General features: G+C 34.4%; 2 protein-coding genes across 3 annotated transcripts; one reads left to right on the forward strand and one right to left on the reverse strand.

The window, feature by feature from the left end:
* The first annotated feature begins 6,434 nt into the window (after positions 1–6,434).
* Positions 6,435–11,194, forward strand: LOC145641506 (sterol 3-beta-glucosyltransferase UGT80B1-like). Of its 2 annotated transcripts, XM_081692329.1 has the most exons (3): positions 6,688–6,806; positions 6,905–8,159; positions 11,122–11,194. In XM_081692329.1, exons 2-3 carry the CDS (start codon positions 6,915–6,917, stop codon positions 11,143–11,145), a joined length of 1,269 nt encoding a protein of 422 aa, XP_081548455.1. In that variant the 5' UTR covers positions 6,688–6,806; positions 6,905–6,914; the 3' UTR covers positions 11,146–11,194. The 2 variants fall into 2 exon arrangements, with proteins under 2 accessions (XP_081548454.1, XP_081548455.1); XM_081692328.1 differs by having other exon boundaries at positions 6,435–8,159.
* LOC145641507 (peroxidase 46-like) lies at positions 8,889–11,520 on the reverse strand. Its single transcript, XM_081692330.1, has 4 exons — positions 11,186–11,520; positions 10,723–10,902; positions 10,459–10,624; positions 8,889–9,443 (listed from the first exon to the last, which is right to left on the reverse strand). The coding sequence occupies exons 1-4, from the start codon at positions 11,429–11,431 to the stop codon at positions 9,034–9,036; spliced, it is 1,002 nt and encodes a 333-aa protein (XP_081548456.1). The 5' UTR covers positions 11,432–11,520; the 3' UTR covers positions 8,889–9,033.
* Between the last annotated feature and the right edge of the window lie 959 nt (positions 11,521–12,479).

Genomic DNA, 12,479 nt, shown 5'->3' on the forward strand with positions numbered 1-12,479 from the left:
AATAAGGGACTGTAATCATATGATAAAAACAAAAATATTTTTATCATATCATAGTTTGTGAACTTATCTTATCTGATATAATGTAAAAACTAAAGACTTCAAGTTTTCAACCATCACCTTAGGTTTTTAAGGATGATTGATCGAGTTGATCCTCTAAGTTGATATCAAGAGAGCCATTAGTGTGATAAAAAGGTAATCACACCCATCACTAGTGGAATATATAGTGATGGGCGTGATTACATGAGGAGTCCCATATTACACCCACATTTTAACCCTAAAGGACTTTCTTATATTACAAAAATCAATTTCAGACTTCAACCATCAATAACTTTTGAGCTTAATGAAAACAAGCCTAAATAAAGCTTGACACAATGTTGAAGGTTTGGTCTGATGATTGGAAAGTGGGTAAAGTTCTAGCAATTTTAGTATAGTAGACTGTAATCCCAAACTTAACATCAATTAGTTGGAAACTAGGCAGGTCCAGTTGCTATAATACAAGTCATGTCACATAATAAGTGGTCAGTTAAGATGTTAAATGCCATACATTAAGTCATTAATAACTAATTATTGAACCAATTAACATCAAGCAATTCTGGTGGTGGCCGACATTATTTATGAGGACTGAGGAGTATACGCAAGATTCATAGAAATGATGATTCATTCTTTGAAAGGATGTTCATTTCTAGTTATAGATTAATGTTAGCTGAACTATTGTTTTGATAATGTAAAGACTTCATGTTATGCAGGCCATTATTACAATATAGTTTGTGGTGTTTTGTTTCATGATAAAACTTAAGACGGAGTGACAATAGACACTAACTTTCACTAATACTCACTATGCACATGTATCAAAACAATAGTTCAGTTAACATTAGACGTGTGTGCCTCACAATCCGAAAACACATGAGGCAAAAATATGATGTACAAACTAAAAAACGTAGCATATATGACTATATAGTTCAAATTCAAATATTGGTATAAAGTAAATCAACATATATAAAGTTCAAATCTAAATGATACGTACTTTGTATATAGGACTAATAAAATTTTACATCCTTTATGATTGAAGCACTTGTATCACTCATTTTTCTCAGAGAATTCATTTCCCTTTTTTCCTTATATAAAATACAAGATGAGCTTTAATTTCATCTTCATGTGATTTAGCTATCATAGCCAAATGAATAATTATACCAATAGATTTTATTTTTGGGACAATTAATGTCGTCCTCTTTGTACTTTTGTTCACTATATAATTTAGCAACCAACACTAGTATCCATTCCATCCAACAAATAATGCTTGCAAGCCAAAACAAAAATAAAAAATAAAATAAAATAAAGTGTTGCTTGTACATATTTCATTATTGAATGGAATTACAACAAAGTTGAAGTCATTATCAATTGTCCTTATGTTTGGAATCTTGTTTGGCAGTGGCCCTAACAGCCCAAATCTCTTACTTATTAAGAGATTCGGTTTCTCATTGTAATAGTAGTAGAGAGAGTAAATTGGCCGAATTGTCTGTTATACACCTTAGTGTACTATTCATATGATACGTAATAATGTAGATGAGAAAATGAGCGAAAAACAGTCTTGACAATATAATAGATCGGGTGTATATAATAGAATAACTTGATAAATTATTTGATTGGAATCCTCTTATACGTGTGGTAGCAAGGGCATGTTCTATGGCAATAGATGCAAGAATCTTAATACTACGTAATAATTATTCACCAAATTCAACAAATTAATAATTTTAGATTGATACATTCTGATTAGAAATGAATAATTGGATTGATGGGCTAGCTTCTAAATCAAAATGATAATCTAAGTTTTAGAAGCTAACACGTTATCATGACATGAAATTAGAGCTCTTACCCCACCGAAAAAATAAAATAAAAATGATAATTAGGCTAAGAATTTTTAACAAAATTATTAATAGTACCTTTTCTGGTTAATACTATTTCATTAACAGACAAACAGTAGTTTGAAAACAATTAAATCATTATTACTATAATAAATCATTTATATCATTCTGTTACATGTCACAGAAATTCAAGTCAAATTCTAAGGTGGTGCTCCATCATAAAAGTCATTATCTGTCTATCATTTTAACTTTTAAAGCATGAATTATACTCTACATTTCATCCTTTAATTTGGATGCTTATAGAATGATAAATATCATCTTTATTCATATGTTCATTTTCATGTGACAAAATTAGCAGGTAAAGGGTGGTAAGCCTTCAAAATCACAGGTTCGAATCTCATCTCATCTAAGGGGTAGGCGGGGTATAAGGATAGCCGCCTTGTATAATGTACAAAACAATCTGTTCAAGAAATAATAATCCCTAACCCAAAGTTATTATATATAGGTTATGTTTCAGTGATCACTGATCAGTAACATAGCTAATTTAGAGTTAAAATCTTCATTTTGTCATTTTTCGAAAAACAATATCAAAAACTTCACAGTTAAGCAAAAGGTAGGGCATATAGAACTTTTTACCACTTTCACAAAGTCTCGTTTTATTTTCATCCATTCTTTGATAACTCATGTTTTCCTGTTATCATGCTTTTTATGACAAAAAAAAAAGTTGTTCACACTCTCAAAAATCAACAAGAGCATAACTAGTCATTAGTCAAACTATCAAAGTACTCTGTATACTACAATTTTCTAAGAAATAAGACGTTTTGGTCACCCTGAGAAGTACTCAACAACCCACTAGTTAGACACTTGGACTGTTAGTGCTGAGTCTTGTTTTCAAAATTGGCAATATTCAACTCCAAGTGAATAATTGACAAGACAACGCAGGATTGGTTTTATACTCTATCAATCATAACGACGTGCCAATAAGGAATATAGTTGAAAGGATCTAGAGAGGATCAAAACTCTTGAATATCATCACTCAGTGAAAGAATTCAAATGTATAACATCAAATTAACTACGATACATTAGTTTATCACAATTCGGGCAGGTTTAAACCTAAAACAAACAGACACATTTGTTGCAACAGAAGATTAGATTCTATCAGAAAAGCTGGTCTTGGTTACTCAGACAATCTTCTATACGATGCTCTTAGAAGTTTAATACCAACCAACAGAATTTGGAACAGGCTAACAATAATTCACTTTGGCATTTTTATTGTGACACTTTATGCTCCGCTTAGAGATAGCTTTTCATTTTCTGTCCACTAAAAATAATAAAGAGATTGAGCAGAATAACAGCATTTGGCTTTTGTGGCATGTGCTACAACTTTCCTCCCATTATCAAACATATATATGCATTACAAATAGCTTACCAACCACAACCACAACCACCGCTATATGGTCTACATTAGATTCGCACCATGGAGGTGCCTGCCAGATTATTGATACATAGCCTTACCGTGAAGTAGGCTGTTTGCGAAGGAACTGATCTATATGAATCATAGATAGGCATGGGAGGGGCAATACGACAGTAGGTAAAATGAGTTCGATGCTATTAGAATTTGGTCATTCCGGCTATCCTTGCAAATGGACATTGTGATCATATGACCAGAATGCAATTGAAACACATTTAAAAAAATTCCTATACAAAAAATTCACCAAGAACCTAAATAAGCATAGACACTACAAATACTAGTATAAATCATACCATGCCTCGAAAGGCATCATAAATCTCCACTTTATGCTATTTACCTGAAGCAAATGAAAAATGATACTGTAATTAATCCCTTCAGTTCGAATATGCTTATATCCCTTATATATGTAAAGGATTTGATCAAATCATATTTATTGATATTGTTTATAGTTAGCAATCCCTTGATTTACTCTTTAGATTGATAGTCAAAGATATCCCTTATTCTTAGCTAATGTTCCTACACAAGTACTTTAATGTATCTAGTCGTATTATATTGCTTACTCATGTACTTTAATGTACCGTAACTACCCCGTTGCAACTAAGAAATAACTAATGAGCTAAGATATGGACAGGGTAGAAGGTAAGAAACCCGTCCAGCCATTCTCCGTGACAACGTTAGCAAAACAGCTCCACCAGACACAGAATTATTCATGTGCTGATATATCAAGATCATCATCTTAACAACGTTGACTTAGCTTGTTTTTACATTAAGCTTGAATCTCATTCTAATCTGTAATCATTCATTAAACATACTCATCAAATGTGGGCGCCACAATTACAGAGGGAAGAAATCTTATTTCATTATCTGAATACAATCAAATTATATACAAAATAAATGCATAAATAATCATGTTTTTAACAAACATTTGAGAAAATTTGTTTATATGGGATGCTTATGTCTTCAACTAGGCAATTAACTAGTAAGATAGCAATTATATTTATAATAATGTAAACATCCAATTGACACCCTATCTTGATGACCAAAAAATGCAATTGCTAATTTGCTCCCACAAATAACCTCACCATTAGAAACAACCCCTTGAGAAGTCTACTAAAAATGTACTCATCAACCCCGAACCCGCACCGTCTCATGTTGCTGAACAAAGCCCAAGTGAGACCAAAACACAAATGTTTACACTTTACAGACCCAACAATCATACTATTCCAAATTTCCAAGAAACTATACTTGATACTTCTCTGAGACATTTCATCGAACACTTGTTGTGCAATCCCCAAAAGACCACAATTTGCATACCCAGTAATACAGTTGTTTGCAATTTATGTATTTTTCTACAATAATTTACTTTATTTCCAGCATTTTCTAAAATCATCTGATGAATATGACCGTTTTTTAAAAGCCTGTATTTTAAAATTTTGGAGGGAATTATAAAGAAGGAAGAATTAGGGCCCAGAACTTACTATACTATTTGGGCCCCCAAAATGAAAGAAATTATTGGGCTTAGCCTTAAGCAGGATTTCCCCAAATTTTCTATCTCCTCTTTCTCTGCAACTTCTTCTGCTGGTGAATGGTGTTGGCGAAGAATGGTTAATGGAGAAGACGACCTTTATTATTTATGGTATGAATATTTTCTCTCAATTTTCTTTTTTGGGTAGTGTTTAATTTTTCTATTGCACAATTTTTTGAGGTTTTTATTTAATTATTTGGTATGTAAATGGATGTATGAATGTGAATTACTGTTTAGTTTCCTAATTAAATGTGAAATTGTGTAATTTTGTAGCTCCATTGTTGCAGCAAACTAAATTATTCATGTACTATTTTAAGTGATAATTTTTGTGGGACAAAAAAGAGAGGGGAGAGGTGTTTTGAGGGGTGATCAAGGCGTCCATTATATACTCGGGTGTAAAAATACGTTCTCTTGGGTCTATAAAGAAAATTGTAAGGTTTGCTAGTCGATAGCGCTGTTGGGGACTCAAGAAGTAGGATTGATATATTTGTGCTTATGATTTTTCATAATTTTGAATGAAAATGATGATATAGGTAATGTATTCATCACAATTATCCCATTAATTTTGGTTAGTTTGTTGTTCTTGGGCATTATTTAAGTTAAAATTTACTCGTTAATGGATCGAGTTTTTAAAGCTGAATATTTCCCTACAAGCACTTTCTAGGATGTTGAAGTTAAACCAATGGCAAATTGTAGTTGGTGATCCATGGTTTCTGCTAGAAAAGGAATTAGTTGGAATGTGGGAGAGGATTTAAGGATTGAAATGTGGGTCATTGGAGATGTTACGGTGGCATTGTAAGGCAAAGCGATGTGCGAGGTTGAATTTCGTAAACTCTGGCTGAAAGACATGAAGATAGAGTCTTTTTTCTGAGTATAGCTCCATAGTGGCTAGGAGTCCAAGAAAGAAGAAAGGGGAGCTCTGAGTCTGAGTACAGCTCTGGGTTTGGCACTTTGGCTTCATAGTGGCTGACATCCTAAGTATTGCTTCCAAATCTGATTATGTCCTTTTGTTCTCATGCTAAACATAGTGGCAGCGCCCATTGCTTAGCTAGCTCGAGTCATAATGTCGTAGAGCAGAGGCTTTGGATGAAAGAGGTCAAGAGGTCCCCTCAGAAGTTAACACTCTAGTATGCAACATTACTTTATTCTTAAATGAAAATTCTAATCGTTTTTCTTGTAAAAAAAAATTCTAACAAAGTTGACTTTTTTTTTTAATTCAAGCTCAATCTATCTGAATCTTCATCCATCCATGAGATAAAACCTTTGTCTTTAACTGATGCTCATTCCCATGGTCATTCATAGACTCACCGTTTTTCTAATTGCAATATATGAAAATGTCTGTAAGAATATTAATTATTTTGAGTCGCTGATTAGTCTAAGTACATTGTCCTCAAACCAAGGACATGTCGTTAGGTTCTTGTAAAATTTCCAAGGGTGTGCCAGTTGTGTTTATTTGTGTTGTGCACCATCAGTGACTGCTCATGTGCAACTTTCTCCATTGTTTTATGTTTAGCTGTGTACTCATGAATCACACTATAAAATGATGCAGCTTGTGATGCAAGGTATCCTTGTATTCGGAAGACTTGCTATCTTTTATGGTACTCCGTGCTGCCAATAGAGATGGGGTGGATCCTGTAGCTCAGAGAATTTCAGCATGTATGAAATATAAGTGATATTGTGCCTGAAATATGGCTGTGCGAACTCGTGAGAATTAGAAGTTACCAAACTTAAGACCTCATTAAAAACTACCATTGTAACTTTGTATTAGTAATAGATGGAGGTGAAAACAGAAAGAAGTAGACCGATTGCAGCCTTTATGGCCTTTGGCACAAAGGGCGATGTCTACCCTATTGCTGCTGTAGCTGCAGTTTTTGCCTGTGATCAACGAAAGTATGAAGTGATTTTCATCAGTCACTCTGCCCATGAGGACTTAGCTGCAAACTTGGCTGTAAGTAATATAAGATACATCCCAGTTTCTTCTCCACCTGTTCTTCCACCTCCAGAAAGTTGCGAGAATGATAAGTCTCTCGCTCTGTCATTCTGTAGTGAGAAAAACATGGTAACAAGGGAACATAGGCGGGAGTGTCTTACTATCATGGAAAGGATCTATGGAGATGGCCCGAGCATGGAAGGTGATTTTGTTTTGATCAATTTTTTCGCTTTGGAAGGATGGAGTCTTGCTGAACTGTTTCATGTTCGGTGTGTTGTTGCAGCTCCTTATGTCGTAAATTACACTGCTCCTACTTCATTTCAGAGGCAGTTCAGGCGAGAACTTCCACTTCTTTACCAATACCTGATAGAAGCTCCTGATAATAAGCTTGGCTGGAAAGATGTAATTCATTGGATGTGGCCACTATTTACTGAAGATTGGGGATCATGGAGGAACAATGAATTGAATCTTAGCCCTTTGCCTTTTACAGACCCAGTGACGGGTCTTCCTATGTGGCATGAAAGGCCGTCGTCTCCCTTACTGCTGTATGGATTCAGCAGAGAGGTTGTTGAGTGTCCTGATTATTGGCCTTCAAATTCTCGGGTTTCTGGGTTTTGGTTTCTCCCTTCCCAGTGGCAGTTTTCATGCAGCAGCTGCAGCAATATGATTGATTCAGGAGGGGAACTCTGTTCAACTCATACAGGGCTACAAAGCTTTCTTGATGCTAATCTATCTATGCCAATTGTTTTCATAGGTCTGAGCTCAGTTGGTAATTTGGGTTTCTTGAGGAATCCTAGAGCATTCCTTTGCATCTTACAAGCTGCTGTAGAGATCACCAAGTGTAGATTCATCCTTCTGACAGCTGGATATGAACCACTGGATGTGGCTGTTCAAAATTTTGCTGCTGAAGTGGATTCATCAATATTAAGTCAAAGTATCAGTTTAAACTATGGGATCTCTTTGTGCAATGACCGTTTATTTTGCTTCTCGGGCTCTATTCCCTACAATTGGCTCTTTCAAAAATGTGCAATTGCAATCCATCACGGAGGAAGTGGATCCACTGCAGCAGCACTGACAGCTGGAATACCTCAAGTTGTATGCCCTTTTATGCTAGATCAATTTTACTGGGCTGAAAGGATGTTCTGGCTTGGAGTAGCTCCTGAACCCTTGAAAAGAAATATATTGCTTCCCGAAAATTGTGATGATGTGAACATCAGGGAAGGTGCTTATGCTTTGAAGAATGCTATAAATTGTGCTATGAGTCCTGACATAAAAGCACAAGCTCTGGAGATTTCAGAGAAAATTTCTCAGGAGAATGGAGTCTCAGAGGCTGTCAGAATTCTCACCGAAGAAATAGCTAAGGGAAGTACTGTAAGTGACTAATTTTGGAACTTCCTATTTATTATAACCTCCTAGAAGCATATAGTGGATGGTGATTGATATTAGCAGTTGTTTAGCTTTCCTTGTTACCTAGGTGGTGACAACATATTCATTGTGAATTATTGACATTTCTGAACTAAGTGCCTTATATATTATGAAGTAGAATTTTATCTGCATCATCGTACTGTTAACTCGATGCCTTTAAAAAGGGTTTTAGTCTTTCATGCATGGTTGGGGAGGGAGTGCTTACTATACTAAACCTTCTGTCCTTCTGTGTATAGCTGCAAAGCAAAATTTATTAGCCTTATCCTAAAAACTGTTATCTAGCCTAGCAGATTAAAGCAAGGAATCCTAGAATTGAGTTCCTTATGCTTCGTATAGGATACTAGCTTTCGCCTATGAATCTCCTTTAAGTAATTTACAATATTGACTTGAATGAGATTATAGCACAGAGGAGTGAGCTTCTTTATTAAAAATAAAATAAAATAAATACATTACAGTATGAAATAAGCCCACATATACAGGTGGGCTTGTCTTTGTGTTTGGAAGAGAGTGTTTATTAGAATAAGTTGTCAATGATAATTAGAAATTTATAAATCCGTTGTAATCTAAAGTTTAAAATTTTCCACTTATATACTCTTTTATCCATCATTTATTGAACTGAAATTGTTGTAGCTCCTTGTAGGGTATCTTTTTTAGAAAGAACAAAGAGTGAATAGATTGAAGGAAAACAATCAACTGGAATATTGTATTTAAGAAAGAAAATTTATATGCAATAAATACAGAGTCTAATGCTCAAATTGGAGCTAAAGAAACAATTCAATGAAATTTTTGCAACACCATAATTCACTATCATCTTCCATGCTCATCCACTTATTCTTGAACAAATTTGTCGTACCTCGCCTTCGCCATCAGTCTTAACTCCTATACTGCTGAGCTTCAAAAATGATTCACTCCATCCCTCGTAGAAACTGTTCAAGTCACTAGCAAATTGCTCAATCAAGTTTTTTGTTCTTTGGTCATTGAACAGGACTGAGTCAGTTTGGAGCAGTCCTTTTTTCTCCATCAAATTTTTGTAGTATTGATTGTCGAATGAGAAGGCTGTCTTAGGGTCGAAGTTAACAGTTGCAGATGTGCTTGATGCACATTTTTTAGCCAATTTTTCTGCATAGTCTTTGTCTAGTGATGAATCAACAGAAGTGAGGTTGCCCTTTGAACTTACTTGAAACCGGTCACTGAAAGCGTTACAATGTGCTGACCCGATGGTGTGTGCACCTGCAACATTAAATTGATTAATGTGATGCATATGTATATATGTATGTTTGTGTAGTAATGGTGGAGGGAAGGGAAGGGGAGGGAACCAGAGAGAAGTAGGCTTGCGTTTTCCTCCAAATCTTTCCAATTTTAAAAGAATTTTGTTTATTGGGGGGAGGAAGGGGGTTTCAATCTCTCTATTTCCCGTTCTATCCCTCCTCCCTAATCCATTCCCTAACAAAATAAAATGAATCTATTAGTGCATCACTCTGTTTTCCTTTCTCTTCTTTTATATGTCTCTCATTCTAATACAGTTAAACAGGTATTCTAGGCATTATATATATATATATATATATATATATATATATATATATATATATATATATATATATATATATATTTTTTTTTTTTTTCTAGGATGTTCTTAACTAATACAATACTCTGATATCTGTTTCCAGTAGCCAGAAATTTATTTTCAGTACCTTACCATTGATTTATGTATCTCTTGTTAGGAGAAATTAAACTTCTACGTTAACCGTTGGATTGAGCTCTATGGCTAGGACTTAAGAGAGACTAAACCAATGGGGTTGCCTCAGACCTAAGTACAAACCTTCAGCAAAACGCTCTTAAACTGTATTGTAAAATTATGCTGAGAGAACAGACCAGTGGACTTCTTTTGAATTTGAATTTAAATTTGCTATCTATTTTCAGGTTTAGGTAGATCAATGAAATTCAAGCTCGAACTTAATGACCTCGTTCATGACATATAATATATCATGTGCTTATTAGTTATTATTACTTGACAAAGAGGTAATTGAGGCATTATTGAAGGCTGTTTTAGATCATGAGTCCAGAGGGTACAAGAAGCAATATACTCTGGCTTGCCTTGACTGGTGAGCCAATCTTTTTAGGACCACTTATCCTTCTTAAATAAACATACTTTTCAACTGTTCTCGGCTTATTGCCTTTATTTTACCTATCTACCTTAACCAGAAATATAATTTCATTTTTGGAAAGCATTTTCAGCAATGTGTACCTGATAAAATGACTAGATCAGTCAAACTCAACCCTTTAGAGCTGAAAATCTTAGCCATATCATCCACCGTGAAACTCGTGTCAACGATGTTAGGCCTGACATTCGATATTGTAGAAACCATTCCGTCTCTCCTACCAGTCGGCATCTGAATATCCGGCCCTCCAGCCTGTTATCAGAAATTCACATCACAAAATGTAAACAATGAAAAAAGTGTGTGTGTATGCGCATGCGCAAACACGAGAAAGAAGGGTAGGTTTATTGTACCATGACAACAGCATCTCTAGCAGCCAGTGCAAGAATATCAGCACATGAAACAGTTCCAGGGCAGAACAATTCTAGCTCTCTTTTAGCCGTCTCTATTACTTCAAATCCTCCTAGAGATTTATTTGCAGGATCTGCTTTCTCTGTTCCATCCCCTTCTACTAGTACTGATGCATCACATCCCTGCAAGAGCATAGCTATAATAAAGACAAAATTTACCTTTTAAGCCTTCTTTAACCCCTAATTTTCTTCTTTTAGTAATACAAATTGTGAAATACATGAAAAATTGGGCATTAATTATGGTGAAAGGAACAGAATATAAATCTCAAATGCAGTCATTTATCAAGAGAATGTTCCAATTAGCATTTAATTATCTAACATCTATTAAATGGCTCTTCTTAGGAAGCTGCCGCCGCTTTAGTATAATACACAGATAGAGAGATAAATAGATACAAGAGGAACTCACATTGACGAAGCAATCATGGAAGAGCAAGCGAAGAAGTTTCCCTGGAACAGTCGGATCAGTAGAAGCAGCTGATCTTACAGCATCCCGGACTACAAACTCGACACCCGGGCACGACAATGCATAAAATTCAAAGGAGAAGCCATGACTAGAACAAGTAAACACTCCTAAAACAAAGATTAGAACCAAGAATGTTGGTTTCTGAAGGTAATTAGCTTCAACAGGTACATTAATCATTTTGTATACCATTCCAAAGTCAATGTAGCATAAATTACAAACTCTTACTCTATATATATAATTTTTTATGTCAGAACTGTATGCAATGTAACATGCAGCTTGTTTTATGTATTTATAGAAGGTGAGAAAGAAAGTTCAAAGAAAGCTTATTTATTGATTTAAAGTTGCATTTATTATGTTTTTGGAGTTGATAGGTAGGAAGCTGAAGAAAGAGGGCTGTAAATTTTAATGGAGACACTGACAATTTAGAGGGCTGATGAATAATACAGAGCTGGCACAAGGAATTAATGGTGGGTTTTCATACCAATGCTTTTACAGGTTGTGTTAGTAGTGTGTTACTACTGTGATGTCCAACTACTCTAACCAAATTACTGGTATGTATACATGTTTATTATGATAGGTATAAATTGCATGATTTTTTATTTTTTTTGGGTTACTTGATGTTGAAAGTTCATGGTTTTTGTTTGGTTTAAGTTTTTGCTGCTTTCATCTTCTGAATCTTAGGGTATTATAGTCTTAAATAATCTAATCTTTACTAAAGAGACAGCTATACTATGGATTTGTTGAAAATTGTGCCGGAATAATATTGAATTATTGATTTACATTCATTATTGTAGGATATTGAGTATAATGATATAACTCCGTTTCTGTGAGCGGTTTTTGTTTGAAATATTTAATCTGAAGAGAGAAACTTTAACCAAAAGTATCCTTTATAATAAAAATTCGTGTGGGATATTCTTAGATTAGTTTTGACGTGTGATTCAAAATATGAACTTTTACTGTTAATTTTGCTTCAATGTGTAATACTTATTTAAATTTATTGATGCTTTGATATGTGCATTATAATTGGTTAAAAAAAAAAGTAGAGAAACAGGTAGTGTGATTAATTGGTTACAGTTGACATATTTGACTCATATAATATAAGCTATAAAATTAAATGCTTGTTGTTACTTGTTTTTTCTTAAATAAATAAATGCTGTTTGTTAATTTTATTTTTCATACTTTAAATTTAGAATAAATGCTGCTTGAAATGGTGAGGTGTTGTAAGATAACTAGATAA

Source organism: Chenopodium album, chromosome 8 (assembly GCF_948465745.1).
Source record: "Chenopodium album chromosome 8, dcCheAlbu1.1, whole genome shotgun sequence".
Lineage (NCBI taxonomy): Eukaryota > Viridiplantae > Streptophyta > Magnoliopsida > Caryophyllales > Amaranthaceae > Chenopodium > Chenopodium album.

What these genes read in the sequence shown, in the direction of transcription:
- LOC145641506 (XM_081692328.1), top strand. Translation starts at nt 6,633, where the DNA reads ATGGAGGTGAAAACAGAAAGAAGTAGACCGATTGCAGCCTTTATGGCC. An exon ending in AAATAGCTAAGGGAAGTACT is followed by an intron (nt 8,160 to 11,121) that starts GTAAGTGACTAA and finishes GGCTCTTCTTAG; the next exon opens with GAAGCTGCCGCCGCTTTAGT.
- LOC145641507 (XM_081692330.1), bottom strand. Translation starts at nt 11,431, where the DNA reads ATGGTATACAAAATGATTAATGTACCTGTTGAAGCTAATTACCTTCAG. An exon ending in TCCATGATTGCTTCGTCAAT is followed by an intron (nt 10,903 to 11,185) that starts GTGAGTTCCTCT and finishes ATGCTCTTGCAG; the next exon opens with GGATGTGATGCATCAGTACT. An exon ending in TGATCTAGTCATTTTATCAG is followed by an intron (nt 9,444 to 10,458) that starts GTACACATTGCT and finishes TTAATGTTGCAG; the next exon opens with GTGCACACACCATCGGGTCA.